Source organism: Labrus bergylta, chromosome 5, assembly GCF_963930695.1.
Source record: "Labrus bergylta chromosome 5, fLabBer1.1, whole genome shotgun sequence".
NCBI lineage: Eukaryota > Metazoa > Chordata > Actinopteri > Labriformes > Labridae > Labrus > Labrus bergylta.
The window spans coordinates 8622770-8640266 of NC_089199.1; the positions used below are offsets into that span (position 1 = coordinate 8622770).

Consider the following 17497-nt stretch of genomic DNA (forward strand, 5'->3'; position numbering starts at 1 on the left):
AACAGAAGGATAGTCGAGGACAAAATAGGAGAGAGCAGAGGAGCACAGCGAGGTCATCAACAGGTAAATAAGACACACAGTGTGAAAGGCTTTATGATGGGGCATTCAACACAGATGCATTTTTGGCTGGTTTAGTGAAACCACGATACAAAAATCAAGCAACAAACCACCAAACAATATTATTCCAATTTTAAACATGACCACACACACAATTTCACACATTCACAACACGCATAGGAACCCATCCTCATAGGAAAACATACATGCAAGGAGATAAGATGCTCCGGACAATCAACACTGGGGTGGAGGAGGATTTCACAGGGACACTAGATGAGACAAACGCCCAAGAATTCAACACACAAACAGTCGGAGACTGGGGTCAACATTCACATAAAAGACTTACATAAAGAAGTTCTAGCATACATACATGTGATGACACAAAATATAACACATGCACTTTCAGTTTGTTGTAGTAAAGACAATAAATGATATAGAACAGGACACCCACATACTCCTGTGATTTAATACCAGATGCACATCAACTCTCAGACAGTAAGGGAGGATGTACATCAACACTCAGACTTACACACATTTACGACTAAATAACCACTTGCTACTACTGGTTCACCACTATGGTTCTTTAAACTGTATTGCTGTATACACACTCATTGTGTTGCTGTGCTGCTGTCACCCTGGATAAGGGTAGCTGCCAAGAAAACCAATGATCACACCATGAGCTTAACCGGCACACTGAGGAAACCCCTCCATCATCCCTGACAGGTCAGCATATACCGGTGGAATAATTTTGTTCCATTTGAACATGTCCTACTGTGCTTGAAAAACTTAAAATAAAAATAAAACAATTAGAAAAGGAAACCGTGCTGTACATATTTTGTTATGGCATTATGTTGACTAGAGATAGAACAGAGTCCTACAACTCTGCATTTAGGGTAGCAGAGTCAAAGAAACTAGAGCCAAGTCTGCTGAAAATGTCTTCTTTTCCCCTCCCCCATAATTTTATGGCGCACTCACACTAGGCAATCTGTACTGTGCCCAAGCATGTTTGATCCCCAAAAGTCCAGTTTGTTTGACTGGTGTGAGTTCTCCATACCGTGCTGAAGCATGGTACACTACCTTAGCCCTGGCACTGTTGGAAGAGGTGCGCTTCGGCACGGTACCGTTGCTCATTCAAGAGCACAAGCACGGGGACCAAATGGACATGACTTTACATAATGGATCCTCGCCTTGCATCATCAAGAAATCCTCAAGAGTGCTGTATCTGGACAAAATGACTGAAAATAAGTCAGTAAAGTTGTAGTCTTGTACTACATTGATAGCCTAGAGAAAATTCAATGTGCCGCGATCATACAGTCTTTGACAGCTGCCGGATGTTTTAGGATGGAGTGCTTTCTTTCGTGTTAGTGCACAAGGTGACGTCATGAATTAATCAAGACACCTTAAATGTCAAAATGCTAACTGTCCAATGTGTTTGTTTTTAACATATCTCTTACACATGTTTTTGATCATCACTAAAGTGTAATTTATGAATTTAAACCAGATTATGCAAACTGCAAATATTATTTTTCCTAACTTAGTGAAATAAACCTGGAGAGCCTTTCTGGTGCGCTCTGGCAGCACTACAGGTATGACTGCAGAGGATGATGTGCAGAGGTAACCGTGTTCAGAGGAATGCGAGTGCAGCGGGGGACTGGGGAGGAGGGGGCAATCGTGCTTCAGCACGTTACGGGGCAACTGAGCCTAGTGTGAGTGTGCCCTTAGAACTGGAAGAGGGATAAGAACAGACTATGTCCGTGCACAAAGAGTTAAATGAATTCAAAACATGCAAGGCTGATTGTGGGAATCTCCATGATGAGAACAGGGATGTGGCATGTGGGTTTGGGTTGTAAAACCCTTGTGATGGTGAGTGCTGTTTGAAGGTGGCTGCGGCTGATAAATATTTCACAGAGACTGTAATTAATGGAAGATCTATTTTGAGCCCTCTCTCTGCACAGGCTATTTTAAGGAAGGGTGGGTGCTCTGCCGTTCTCTGGAAAGGGGAGGCTCACACTTGCTCAGAGTATTCTGCAGACAAAGATGAGAGCATGATGAGCAAGAAGAGGAAGATGAGGAGGAGGGACTCTGCTGTTGATCACATGATAATTCATCTCCAGTCTCTCCTCACGACTGCATTCCCCATCACGTGCACTTACAGACGTGGCAGGGATGCTAGGTTGTTTTTGTTATGAGCCTCCATCACTCTCTGTCTTCACAAAAAAGCTTCTTTGTTTGATTCATTGAGGTGAAGTCTGGTTTGATAATATTAAATCTAGAAAAGATTAGAACCTAAAATAGTTTATATGAATGCTTCATTTTCAGGTTAAATGTGAAAAGGACATTATATGACTTAAAACTTAAACTACATCGGAATACATATTGGCTTCAACTTAGAATTTTGAGCAAGCAGCAAAAATACAAAAAAGAAAGGAATGAACAGATGGGGCCAAATAATCAGATGATTCAACTGTTAAACAACATTTTGATCTAAGAACTGCACAATAAAATATCTGAAGCAGAAAGCTTCAAAAAGTGAGGGGCAAAGGAGGACTTCATCTACATGATAATCCTAGTTTCAGTTGTTAAACGTTTTTACTTTTATATTAATGAAACAGTAAAAGTAGAGATTTCAAAAAAAGACGAGTAGAATGCAACAAGACACGTCTTAAACACTTTTCAAAATCAATTTCAAAATGACCAAAATTTCACTTAATATTGCCTTTGGGAAATTTAGATGGAAGCTTCTCACTCAACATTAAGGTACTGGTAGTTTCTAGCGGTTCTTGTATGATTAAATTGGTTCTGATAAATGTGCAATTAAAAGATGAAAGACATTTAACTGCTGTTATTTGCTCATAATTACGATTTTTTGTTCCTTTCACAAAATGGGTGAAATAAAGGACAACAAAACACTGGCATAGACCAAAAACAATCTGAAACGGTGTCAAATGATTTAAAAAGAAGTTGATGCATCCCTACAAATCATGACTCTGCCATTTTTCTTTACAGTCTCAAGAATGCTTTTTTTCTTTGCTAAAATGTGTTGTAAGTAAATTATTGATATTATGTTTGCACTGCTTACATACTTTTCAATGCTATTATGCAACAGGTGACATGTTAACAAAAACTACAAGACTAAGTCAACCACAAAACAAACAGGTTACTGTGGAAGCGATGCAGTTACTTTATAAAAATATGTAGTTGAAGGTGGATGGGTGGAGGGTAAAGTAGGTCAATCAGTCCCCAGTGAAACCACAAAGCAGCCATGCATGGGCCATGGGAAGCCCCACGGTGCAGTGCTGGAAGAGCCATCAATCAGCCGACTACGCCAAGCAGATATAGAAAAACCACCACAAGTCACCACTATCATCACCAAACCACTTTTAAAAAATGGGCATGGCAACACACAAGTCAAGGTCAGCAGCACCCCAATACCTAAAGATCTGCCTCCTCTTTTGAGAACTAGAGCAGTAGCCCTCAGTGGAAAGTCTGTTGGGGTTAACATTAGGAGAAAATGCTAGGGTTACAGGACTGCATGGAGAACAGGGGGGAAGGGGGGGTAGGGGAGGGTAAAATAAGGAGGGGTGTCAGGTAGAGGATGGTACAGTGTAGAACTTTTACCCTTAAGGAAAAGAACAAGATAAAGAATAAGGAAACAAAAGGCACACTAGGTAGAATCTCTTCAAGAATATCAATCTTTTCACCTCAAGAGGACGGGGCACTACAGGATGGAAGCTCATCACTGCATGAGCAAACCTCTTTCACGAAAACATTTGTTTCAATACCTACCAGTCTTTCTCAAAAGACTAAAAGTAGGGGTCGACCAATATTGTTTTTTTCAGGACCGATACAAATACCTATAATTAGTAGTTCATTATAACGATATGCATTTACAGACAAAAACGTAAATCTTTCTGTCAACATTTTAAATTAGGATTTTTACAAATTCCTGCTCAATCTGAGACTCTTTAGGTTGCTTTTGTCTCGGTCCATCTCAGCGGTACCCACACTTTAGAGCCGATTGGCTATTACTCGTGAGACGTCTAGCAAACCAGATAGTGTTGTGGGCGGGACAATAGGTGAGACAGAGTGGTGAGTAAAAACAGACCCAGAGGGAAAGACACACCTGCAGTGGAGCCAAAGGAGTACACTTTTAAATTAGACAATTTGATCGGTTTTCATAAAATAAAATGCTGGTACAGATAGTCGACCAAATACCTAACATTGGCCAGGCTGATAATCAGTCGACCCCTAACTCAAATCATTCACTAAAGAAACATCTGCAAAGCATATTGACCATTTGTCTGGCACTGGAAAGAATAAAAAAATGTGCGGAAAAAAATAAAGTTCTAAAAATGTCTTGCAGTGGGGGGTAGATTCTTGCATCTGTGTGGAAAAATAATCAATACATAATGTGTCTAAATTGGTTGTGTTTAAAGGTCTAAAGTGCCCTAACTATCTACCTAACAAACAAACTGAAGCTTAGAGGGAAAGATGACTAGCAGTGAGTTTTATAAAAAGAAGACAATAGAGTCTGCAGTAGGAAGCATCGTCTTACCTGTTGTCATTGATGTATCCATTTTGAGATGACTGTAGAAAAAAGGACACCTGCACATTATGAAATGATTAATCTACTCAAACGCACTTTTGACCAAGAAAAAGACAAACATTTCTTTGGCAAATCACACCTTCCAAAGTTTTCAAGTTTTCAACTTTAACAAACAGCACGTGTTTGTTAAACACGTGCTGGTTGGTTGGAGCTTCTGGTAGAGAAGTACAACTACTTGCTAGGATGGTATGAGGTTCTATATACAACTCTTTCAAAAGGAAAAACTGTTCCAAGCAAGGCAGTTTAGAGTTGAGTTGTACCATAATGTATTTTTGTCAAATTCTGTGTCGTTCTAGCTCTTTACACTTTTTAGTAAACCAATAAAATGGTCCGTGAAGGAAAAAAAAAAAAAAAACATTCTTCAAATGAACTGAAGAAATATTGACCTTACACTTGTTACTTTATTGGAGGCAACAGCTAATGACTGTGAACTTCATTGTAATATGATGTTCATCTGCCTTTCTCAGTGTTTGTTCAATACTTACTTCCCGGGCAAAGATCCTGTCTCGTACCCTCTGATACTCTTCCTCTCGCTCTTCAATGGACTTGCTTCGTCGCCCATCCTGCAACGGCACACGGATCTAACATTTGGGAAAACAACCACATTAGAAAATAGTGATGTACTACTATGTACTGAAATTGTCAATGCTTGTATGGCCACAATGAGTGTGATCTGCTATAATGAGAAGTAGGAAAGTCACATGATATTAACAATAGTTTGCAAGGGAGAGCAGCTGCCTGCTGTCAAAACAAAACAACAGATTGGAAAGTGTGGAGAGTGAGTGTTTTGAAGACTAGAATCAGCGTGGGAAGGTTTAGCACCACAAACGTGATAGAACACTTGAAGAATAATGATACAGGAATGTAACAAAATGTACAAGAATCAGGTGCTGAGGACATTTTTAGTGCTTAAAATAAACATTGTTGTGAGAGAAACTGGCTTTAGACTGCAACAAAGCAAACACACTGGGTCAAAATCTAATTAAACTTTGTTATTAGATCGATTCAACCATTTGGGGTTAAAACATTAAGGTTTGGGAAGCCCTGATACAACCTACAGGTTGGCTCAGGTATAGATCATTGACTATAAAAGCAAAATAAAAAGATGGACAATACAATAGCTCTCTGAAATTGACAAATTTTAAAGTAAAAGCCCATGTCAAATGAATTTTTCTCAAACCTGTTTCTGCCATGATAGTTAGCTATTATCAGGCTGATTTGTGTTAAAGTATACTTTTTTCTGAGAAATGTATTTTTAATAAGTAATATGATGCTATAAAAAAGGTGTCAAATGATGTGATGATGCACAAGTGGAGATGCATCGTCCATCTTTATATACAGTCGATGACATGGACCATTAAATACAAATCCTGTGATAACGATGAGAAAACTTCACTATAAATATGATACCGTTTCCATTCCATCGATGTAGCTTACCTGATTATCGTCTTTATCCATACTAGCATCATCTCTCTTGAGGATGAATTTCTTCTGGAAGTCCACGTTACGTTCATCCTTGATGTGTTCAGAGAACCTTTGTTCTGGGCTGTAAGGAAAGTTAAGAACAACAGGCTTTTAAAAGGCTGTATAATGAGAAAATTAAAAAATTGGAATTAATCTCTGAATTTCAACAGTTAATTGTGATTAATCGCAATCGCATGTTTAAAATTCCATTATTTTACATTCAAAAACAGTTTTTAAGTCCTTATTAACAATGTAAAGCAATTCTTACCAGTGTCTTGCTTTAGGAATTAAATGAATACAGAGAAATTTACTTTATGATCTTGACTTAATATTTATTATTTTTCCCAATAACCTGAACTGATTGGATTTGTTGTTGTGTGTTTTGCAACCTCTAATGACACTAAAACTTTGACATCTGGAAAATCAGAACACAGCATGATTTCTTGTTCTGTTATAAAATTCCTGCAAGATCTCAGTGTTGTTTAAACATAGCTATAAAAAATATTCAAGCTTGAGTTTCCTGTAGCTTTAAGGCTGCAGCTGTTAAAGTCTGGAGCAAAGTCAAAAACTCACATGCGCGTGTTGCCAGTTTTGTTGATGATGACAGCTTTGCCTGTCTGATCCACGTTGTGGTCCATGCCGAAGTAGGCGGCCACACGGTGCAGCAGCATACGGTGATAAGAAGTCATCTGAGGAAACTTCTTATACTGGTTACTGGAAGGGGCACAAAAACAAAGTTGTAAGTAGCAAGTATGATTTCATCTGTGTGCCGAGATAAAATGTTATTGCTTGTTTTATTTTTGCTAGGTGTTTTCATTTTCCCTGTATTCTGTGAAGTCTATAATTATGTCTACATTAAGCATTTGAAATGTTTTTAAAACTCAACTATGGTATTTGTTTATTGTAAAAATGTATTTGCATATAAAAGGATTCTTCACAGCACTAGAATAGAGGTTTCACAAGAGGTTTGAACAACATCCAGCGTCATGCAAAATTTCCCTTTGGATATTTTTTTTAAAGGACACAGTAAAAACACCAATTATATATTTTTGTCACTTTTGTAAAACCCTTGGCTGTCTTATTTCCCAAAAGTACTATCCCCTCTCATAAGGTTTGTTTTTCTGAGTTGTTTGGAAAGCAGAATGTCTCACTTTGTAACCTCACAAGATGAATTTTCAATGCTTTCAGACAGATTTCAAACACTGTTCTGATTACAGGGGAACAGGGAGTCCTAGCCTGAAATACTGCCAGCCCATACTTGCCCCATAATATCAACTACACTTGGCCAAAATTATCTGGTTACCTCGCCAATCTATTAATAAGCCTGGGTTGGCTAAAATTATGTTCAAGAGAGTAGCTACAGAGAACATGGCTTACTTGTCGTCATTAATGAACTCCAGGATATCTTGTTCTAGTTTGAGCAGCATCATTCGATCCCTGTTGGACCAAAGAGAGGGAGAGAGGAAAGGGGGAAGAGTTCAGAGTGGGGAGCAGATCAGTGTCAGTTGTGCAGCTAGCATACCAACCAAAGAGCACAGATGTGAGGTTTGTTAATAATGGCTGTTACACTTCAATTACAATGTTGATTCTTCCAGCATTTCAACCCTTTACAATTCTAATCCAGTTATTATTCATAGATTTGCAGTCATTTTGCAATGTTGACCTCTGACTTCAACCTACAGATTGTGTAAACAACAGAAAGCGAAATAGGATGATCCCCCTGCTCACTGGCTGCAGTAAAAGTCATAAGTCTCACCTCTTCTGTGTTAACAGATAGTATACGAGTCAAACTACAAAATTAAAATGCATGTCAGTTTCCTTTTTTTCAAACTGGGTATTGTCATGTCAGTTGTTCCGTTTCTGTTGTTGTGTTCCTGCTGTCAACCTTTTGTGGAACCTCATACCTGGGATTGTTCTTCAGTGTGTTGACCAGAAACTCGTGAACATCGATGCCCGTGGAGTCAGTGTATTCCTGACTGGAGTCTGACAAGACGAACAAAGTAAACAGGAGAAAGGAGAAAGGAACGGTTCAAAAAAGACGGACACTTCTGAAAAGTGCAGAAAGAGTTAAATCAGAACACTGCCAAGCACCGTTTCTAAAATGGCACCCCATCACAATAGCAACTACGTAACAGGTAGCTCAGGGAGGATAAACATAAGCAGCAGATTGCATGAGACAGCAGCTCCCTGCTCCTCTGTGCCTTCACACACACACACAAACTCTTCAGGGTATCATTTTCTACTGTTTTCCATAACACTAGACAGTAGGGCTAGCCATTTTATCTCAGCTGCTCTCAGACTGTAATGATGCCTGAGGGCCTCTGCAGAGAGAGAAGGAGTGAGCTAGGTAATTAAAAAAAAGAAGTCAGAGGGATCCCATTATCTGACAGAGAAATTAGCTTGACATCATATTAGTTTTGGTATTATTAACACAGTGGACATCATATTTACATGTTACAACCATAATGTGACAAAACCATTTAAGGATGACTAATGCGGGACATTTAACTGACATTGATATTAAGCATTTATTAGAGCTGGGCATCCGTCTGTTCATCATTTGTGTTACATTTTTTAATTAATTTTTAACGTGACCATTTATTTGAAAAATAATAATCGTAACATTTTACTTCCGGTAAGTCTTGTTTCAGTTAACATAATTTTCATTACCTGAATTCAGTCAGCTGACCTCATGACTTTCTGACTTTCTAAAGACAGACACGGTTGTTCTCCTTTTTTTTTTCTTTTTTTTTTAACTGTCACATCTGTATCATGTGTAATGCCGGCCATAGAGGGGGGTGAAAGAAAGTCCAATTTCTACTCAGGCTCTCATTGGCTATAGTAAGCTAGGAACGGGGAATGGAAGGTCCTAATTGGTCGAATGAGGTGTCAATCGAAAGGTCACATCCCACGAATTAATACGGAGAATACAGTTGAGAACAGGGAACAGCGGCCGAAATTTTTAAGCATGCCTGGGATCTCTATAGATTTATTATGTTTGAATTAAATGTTTTTCTGGATATGGATCGTGGGGATTCTTTGCCAATGAAAGCAGAAAGACTTGTTTGTTTGTTGGTGGTCTGACAGCTAGGTAGAACGTGGCTGCTATGTTAGTTGGGTGGCTGCTATGTTAGTTGGGTTTTGAAATGGTTTACCGGTACATGGTTTTAATCACAATAATTGTAGTTTTCTAGTGATGTATAGCATGAGAGATATATACAGAGCAGTAGCTGCGTAAATGACGCTGATGATGAGAAAACACACAGCCCGTCTGCAAACCTTCAGAAGAGGTATTCAATCAGAGAAAGTCCATTATTAGTAGATTTCAATAATGAGTTTTCTAAGTCATCATGGCCTCCTAAATTCTAATCTGTTGACATTGCAAAAAGCTGATGTTTTAGTCGAGCTGATGTTTTAGTCGATTTTTTATAATAATCTACCGGTTAATGTCATTGTTAACTTCAGTTTATTATCACAAAATTAAATGATTACCTGATATTGAAGTTAACATCTTTGTTAACGGATAAATGGTTGGAGTTAAAAATTTGATTAGCTGTGCTCACCTGGTATTCATTGATTCAACTATTTTTGTTTAGGTAAAAGCATGGTGCCACTGTGGATCTCAACACAGGTTTAGTAAGGACAAAAATCACAAAATGCATCAAAGCTTCGAAGTTGCATCTCACCACGTGACAACATCTTCCGCGGAGTCTTGTCCTTCTTCTCCTTCTCTTCATTTTCATACTCGTCCTTGGAAGACTTCTCCTCTTCCTTGTCTGATGGACAGCTGATGTGAAGCTGGATGATATCCTGGGAAACCACATGCCAATGCCATGTAAAAAAGAATAAATTAATTTCTGAATTCTTTTCACGTTTAGTCTGTTAGACACGAATTATCCAACACAGACAGTACTTGCATGAATACATGAGAATTATAGGCTAGCCTAGCTGCACTACATGACAAGGGTTATGGTGGGGGGTTAGGGGTTAGAGACAGGAACAGTACCGATTCTGGAAGTCCATCATTGGGGAACGGACCAGAGGACTCCTCACACACTGCCAGACTCCGTACCAGCTTCAGCTTGGCATTAGACTGAAACAGAATCACACATACATTACCTGAAGGACTAACCTAGTTTGTTTAAGAGATTCTGTGACTTTTTCAAAATTCAGGAGGTTAGTGACCCCAGTTTAAACCATTATTTGTTGCTTCCTGAAATTATCAATCATCATCGTTTACACTTACGTTTCTGTTGCAAAGCAAAGCTCAAAAACAAGTGCTAGTAACATGAAGTTAAGAAGAAGAAAAATGGGGAGGAAACGCAAAAGAGCCGCTTAATAAACAAAGTGCAGCTTGAAGTAAAACTAACTTTAGTGCTGGCATCGCATGGATAATGACACCAATCAACTTTAATTTAAAGTTCCTGGAAAACTGACTTGAAATATTCATAATCCATGTGATATCTAAATTGAATGCATCATTAAGCATCCCCAAAAATCTCAGTGAAAAAACTGTGTTCTGCCATAATGATGTTGACAGACCTGTCAGCACACATCCTCACCTGATAAGCAGCTGCCCCTATGCAGACTATATCGTAAAACCAAGAAGAATCGTAAGAAAGAGGAACTAATTTCAAGATTTAGGGGGCATATTGAGGTATGCATGGTGTCGTATAAGAAAGCAGCTCCAAAAATACACAGTGATGAGGTCAGTCTCTAATGTTCAAGTGTAACTAACCACACATGCCAGAAAACAATGAAGACCTCTGCGTATCATCAAGTTAAGAATAAGGCAAACTCAGTTGTATTTGTCAGTGTTTGCTTCATTTAGGGAGAAGTGACAATAACTTCTTAGCTTCCTGGCTGCTAAACTTTGAGGCTAAATTAAAATCATGACATTACAAATGCCTGTTTTCTGATCATTCCCATGCACACTTTGAATGTCAAAAGTATTGGTTCTAATATCGTGTAAAAAGTAGAAATTAAAAACTAAAACTGCTAAAAGGGTTTAAAACCCACGTTCTTGGTGAATGCTGCTTTTCACCTGCATTCTAAAATGTGAAGAGAATCAAGTGATATTTAGAGGTGGTGTAAATGCTTAAGAATTTGAAAGTCTAAATCTTGATGAATATCCAAACTATTCAGAATAAACTGATTAGGATTTGTATCATTGTAAATATATGGTAAACAGTGCATAAAGTCTGGAGGAAAATAGGGGAGACCACTGGAGTTTGCAGAGTATACAGTCAGTGCAGTCAGCGCTAAGCATTATTTATTCATTCGGCATACCACATGTAGTTTTAAAATGATCTGGATACATACTTAATCAGCTGTTTTAAACATATTACTTTCCTTTGTAGCTTTAAGACAAGCTCAGTCTAGAAGAGTTTTGGCTTAATTATCATCTGACCCAAAGAGAAATCAGAAAAATCAGGTCTTGACCAGTGCATAGATTAGGTTTATGAATCAAGACTTAAACCTCCCAAATGTCTCGCAGACTAATCAAGACCACCCCAATCATTAGTGAGATCCATTTTATTTATTTAGTTTTCAGGGAGACGGAGCAGCTCATCCGGTTACCAACAAAACAGTAACCATATAAGCCCTGAAAGTACTTGTTGGCATCTAATACTCCATGACATCAAATGAGGGGATGCACCCATTCTTTTGGAGATATCCTGAAGTGTGTGTGGAATGGGCCATTATTCTTATAGTATGTGTATGATTGAGATCACAGACAAGAACATCTGTTGAGATTCTTCTTATGTATGTGATGCAACCAAAGTCAAAATGGTTGGCCTTTTAAAACTCCAGTATTCCGGTATAGGTATAAAGTCTACTTTATACCTAGTCTGGAATTTAGGATTGAAACAATGATAAGAAGACGGTGGTCCCCTTTGGATTAGATTATAATGTTAATAGTGGAAGGTCATTTTGTACAACAAACCAGCAGGGGGGTTATTTCAGGTAACTGGATTATAAAAAAGGGTGACTTTTAAAAGTTGTGTATCTGTTTTTGTAGTTAAACACATTTTTTTTAAAACACTCGAATCAAATAACTTACCTTGGCCCGTTTCCTGCCATGGCTATGATTAGGAGCTCGTTTCTGCAAGAGAAATGTATGTTTTCACTGATTTCAAAAGGTGCACATTGAAAATGAAATGCAGCTGTTTTATAAAAATATTTATTTAAAAAAATGAGAGATACATCAGCAACAAAGGTAAGTATAAAATAATTTTAAAAGCTCATATAGCATCACCAATTCATGTACAAGATTTTCTATTTGAAATTGTTAAATGTGACTGTGTGAAATGTGACTGTGGCAAATTTATAATCAGAGTTGTTTCTTGCCTTGACCAAATAAAGATTAAAGAAAACTTTTCCGCTGCATTTTTGTTTCATTTCGCCACATGCACAAATTCAAAACCCCAATCATGTTAGAGAGCCCCCCCCCCCCCTTCTGGGAGGGCCAAAGCTAAGTTTAGACCAAAGATTGGTGGTGAGATCACGATGCGCTATGTAAACTTGGTCGTCACAGCTCTCGAGTCATTAAGTCAAGCTGAGATGGTGATGGCGTTGCCATGGAGCCAGCTCCTTAAATCACCAGTAGCTGGTTTTATTATATAAGGCACGTCACCTGTTTCAACACCCAATCAGCTAAGTCAGCCAGGCACGTTTGTTATTAAGTATGACCAGGATGAAATTACACCCAAAAAACTGAGGAATCAGACACAACCACTATCATTTTGAGGAGGATGAAATAGTTTTGATTCATGAAGCACTTTCTTGAAAAATCCATTTGTGTTCATACAACTCTGTAATTTTATTCTTATTAATTGTTGAAATGTACAGAAAGGATGTCTCTAGCAGTGTGCCATTAAATAATTATTCTCAAATCTGTCCTAATTATTCCCAAAAAGTATGCTTTTACCTTAATGGTTGTGTTAAATATTCAGGAAAATTTGCACTGAAAGAGTCAATTTATTTGTATAAAGCCTCTGCTCTCTAAAGCAATTAATAAAAATGGCAGTCTTTACGACAAAAAAAATATAAACAAGAAGAAAAGACCAACTATTATGGCATAGCTTAACTAATTTCCTGATTGGAATTGGTTTTCATTCATTAGTGTAATGCACATTACTGTGTTAATTTTCTAATATCATTCTTATATTAACTTTTCCCCTCACCTGTGCATCCTGTTGGGAGCTCTCCTCCGGCTCTAGGCCCTCTCCTGTCCCTTCCTTGATACCCTGTGGTTGAGGGGATGTCTTGCCTCGACCACCGGGCTCGATGAGTGGACCACTCTCTCCCTCCTGCTGGATGTCTGTTGTCAGGCTCACTGACATCTTCTTAGGGGAGGGGGAGAGGGTGGGAGTCGGGGAGGGGGTTGGGTGGAGAACCCAGGAGTGGCTGAGAGAAAAGAGGTAAGAAATAAAAATAAATTCAAGTCTCTGATCATTTTTTCAGGGTTGTAATATTTGGTTTCATACAGTATGTGAGGCTGTAGTGCTATACAATCTACCTGTAGGTGGTACCAGATCTGTTCTGGACTCAATACAGTGAGTCTAGATGGGAACCACACACAGGAAGATGAGGGGAACCCACTAAGGTAGTGTACTGGGCTGTGCTGCAGCAGGGGGCGAAGTACAGTCCATAGCAGGTCTTAGCCTTCAAGGTGCAGCTTTGAGGAGACAACACAAAGACAAAGAAAAGAAACAAGTTAAATGACTGCTCTTTGCAGATTAGTTATTCACCTTCTTTTTTTCTATAAAATGATGCAAATCAAATGCTCCATCATGAAGGGGGAAAAACTGCCAAAGGTTAACATGAACGGATACAGAAGATACATCGTATGTTACAAAGTAAGATGTAGTAGGAAAGTTATTTCATGTAAAATATCAGAACAAACAGTATAACCACATTTTTAGTCATTTGTTATTACTATTGTTTACACTGCACAATGGAAAAAAACAGATTGTTTCATCCAGTTTAATACAAGCCCAACAAACTTCAAAGTTGGGACGTTGTGTGAAATATAAATTTAAAAAAAATGTGATCATTTGCCAAAAATATGTTTCAAAAACGTTGAGATAGTGGCAACAAAAGACTTGAAAAGTTGTGAAATGCTTAAAAATCACATGTTGAAACAACAAAATCAAGCATCCATGATAGCATGAGGGTACATCAGTGCATATGGCACATGTGTGAATGCTCCATCAATGCTGAACCATACATACAGGTTTTGAGTAACTTATGCAGCCAAATTTATTTTTAAGGGGAAGGCCTCACTTATTTCAGCATGACGGTGCCACTCCACATTCAGCATGTATTTACAACAGCATGGCTCTCTACTAAAAGAGTCTGGGTGATAAACTGGCCTTCTTACAGTCCCGACTTGTCACACATTACAAATGTTTAGAGCATTATGAAATGTAAAATAAGACAAAAGAGACCCTGAACTGTTGAACAGCTGAAGGACTACATTAAGCAAGAATGGTAAAACATGACACTTTCGAAAATTACTGAAATGGGACTACTAAATTTCCAAAATGCTTACAGAGTTGTTAAAAGATAAACAAATGCAACAGAGCGACAAGCATGACCCCGTCCTAACCTCTTAAAAATGTGTTACTGGTATCAAATTCAAACTGGGCATATACAGTAGTTTGTCAATAACAAGGACATTTCTCAGTTTTAAAATTGATATGACTTTGTTCTATTTTCAAATAAATATGGAGTTAAAAGGATTTGCAAATCATCACACTGTTTTTATTTCATTTTACACAACATCCCAGCTTTCTTTTTTATTTGGGGGTATACATCAACAGCAGGTTTGCCTCTGTAGCTGAACAAGGAACAGGGTTTATATAAATGACTTTTTCTCTTTTCTCTCAAGGGCCATGATGTTTTAGCGTCAGCTAACGCTTTCATTCCAATAATGAGATTCACACAAAATCCAAGAAATATTTTGAGGCTATTAGTCTGGATCTTGATCCACAAGACAAATCATTTTTAAACTATATATAAAGAATGAACAATATGAAGCACAACCCCCCCCACCCCCCAAAAAAAAAAAAAAAACACAAAATTTACTGCAATCAAGTGAATAGAGGAGGTAGCAGCTAGCCAGTCAGTCAAGGGGGAGGGGCACACTACCTCTGGCGTCGCGGGGTCCTCTCTTCTCTCTCCCTCTGGCTCAGTGCAGCAGCATGGTGTGTCCTCCAGTCAGGAGTCCTGAACACCGATAACAGAAGAGGAAGACACGGATGACGTCATGTTTCACACACTTGGGTGACTCATCGCTGCTGCTGCTGCTCCCCCTGCTGCTACTGACTGTAGCAGGGAGGGGGACTAAAGCAGCTAAAAGCTCAGAGCATACTCGTTCACAGGGTTTATAAATGAGCCCCTCATGTGAGTTTTAATCTCCCTAAAACGGCTACATTTTTCATTATTTGACTTTGTTACTGTTTAAACTGAAGTTTCCACCGTGTGGGCACCACAATTTATAAAAAGGAAAACGTGTGTTTTCTATTATGTATAGTTTGGCATCATGGCACCAAGATATCTGGTATTCACCAGCTTTATCTTCTATCATAAGAATGAAAAAGGCCTGTATACTTTGTCTAACAAACTGTGGTTTAACAAAGCAAATCTCTTCAGGCAACCTTTAGTTGCAAGCTCTTCTAGTTGCACTTCTAGGGATCTTAAAAAACCTTTAAATTGGGCTCATATATCTCCAATAACAACAAATCGCTGTTATAACAATATTTGAGATAATCGTACCCTTATGACTTGTATTTCCCTCCCCCTTGTGTATTTCATACAACTTATGTCATTAAACCAATTTTTCCAGCATAAAAAAAAAACATCAAACATTACCGCAAAAACAGCTTTGGGGTGACTTCTGGCTCCAAAGCAGTAACTCTGATATGTTAGCAATTACACACTTGTGAATACACAAACACGAGCAAAGACTCACTCAAATCTATCCATCCTAAAAACCCTCTCTACAAACTCTGGTGTTGCTGCAGGAGATTTGAAACAGGGCGAGGAGCTGCTGATAAAGGGGATAATGATGCATGCAAAAGTCGCCTCAAATAATAAAACACTGTCTTTTGGCTCCAGGTGCCTTTTCTTTGGGTCCTACAATGTAAAAACTGCACAACACCCACAAATGTCAATTCTACAAAGAAATAAAGTGCGGTACTAAAGAGTTAATCTCGATAACAATTGTATTTTTGCACATTGAAGTATTAATTTGTGATCCCAAGGTGAATGTATGCAGCATGGACAATTATGATTCATACATGTCTCTGTCTATGCAGATGTGCAATGTCGGCCTGCGCTTCAGGATAGATGAGATGAATGAACAAACAAAGCAGGGATTCCCAGGGTGGGGAGGACCCAGGCAATGCAACAGCATTGGCGTCATCAGCACTAGCATCAGCAATACGCCACATCACTGACCAGGACACCCACATGCCTCAACCCTACTCTGCTTACACAAGCCTGCCTCTGCAGAGGCAGATAATACAACCACAATATCTACTGTGGGCAGATACAACTGCTTGACACAGTCTCTTTGGAGGAAAAAAAGCTCCCTTGCTCACACACAAAGTGTAGTCTTGCACAAAAGAAATGAATGGCTTTGGATTAGAAAGCAAAGATAATCATTCATCTCAAGTGGCAGTCTCGTAGCTGATTGGACAATCATACTGAATAGCAGGGAGGGGCTGCAGAACAAATTGTGAATCAGAGCCAGAAAGGGTTGGCTTGTGAATAAACCACCGTTACCTATTCTCTCCTCCTCTACCCCTTCCTCTTATTTTTCTTCAGCTCTCTCCTCAACACTCCCCGCTGCTTCTTTGAACACACGCAGAATCCGGCCAACAGGGTTGCCAAGGAGATGGTAACGTCATTCTCAACTGCTGCCATTTGTGTTGAGCGAGTACCAAGGAGAAGGGCAGGGAGGAGAATGATATTAAAAATAAATACGTGGATTGCAGTGTGCAAAGACTGAGAGGGATAGACTGAAAGAAGCAGAGACAACGAGGGCATGATGAAAAGAAAAGCGACAGACCCGGAAACACTACTGCTTCTGATTTTATTCTTCATTAGTTCATGCTATCTCACAGCAATAACAGTAATTAAAAGCCTCTTTAATATCTTCCCAATAAGCACATTTGCCTTTGACCTAACATTATCAAAAAAAAAAACACAATGGCACAAAAAAATATAAATATACATGCCCTCTAAGACACAATATTAAAATGACAAATTATCCCAAGACACCTTTAGACAAAAATGTGACATAAGCTAAGAAGAGATTTTAAATAAATGATGCAGTGGTAGGAGGCGTTATGTATGCAT

General features: G+C 38.7%; 1 protein-coding gene across 9 annotated transcripts in view; it reads right to left on the reverse strand.

Annotated features, from left to right (window-relative positions):
* Positions 1-17497, reverse strand: part of LOC109986209 (R3H domain-containing protein 2) — a 56200-nt gene that overhangs the window by 13159 nt on the left and 25544 nt on the right. For 4 of the 9 annotated variants that reach the window (XM_020636746.3, XM_020636739.3, XM_065954669.1 and 1 more), the window contains 13 exons: positions 15284-15361; positions 13650-13808; positions 13315-13537; positions 12192-12233; positions 10134-10220; positions 9814-9937; positions 8032-8110; positions 7505-7564; positions 6701-6841; positions 6101-6209; positions 5149-5244; positions 4613-4662; positions 3490-3543 (listed from right to left, as the gene is read on the reverse strand). In XM_020636746.3, coding sequence (XP_020492402.1) covers positions 3490-3543; positions 4613-4662; positions 5149-5244; positions 6101-6209; positions 6701-6841; positions 7505-7564; positions 8032-8110; positions 9814-9937; positions 10134-10220; positions 12192-12233; positions 13315-13473 — 1001 coding nt within the window. In that variant the 5' untranslated portion in view covers positions 13474-13537; positions 13650-13808; positions 15284-15361. The remainder of the gene's footprint in view (positions 1-3489; positions 3544-4612; positions 4663-5148; positions 5245-6100; positions 6210-6700; positions 6842-7504; positions 7565-8031; positions 8111-9813; positions 9938-10133; positions 10221-12191; positions 12234-13314; positions 13538-13649; positions 13809-15283; positions 15362-17497) is intronic. The other 5 variants (XM_065954672.1, XM_020636742.3, XM_065954673.1 and 2 more) reach the window with 3 other exon arrangements.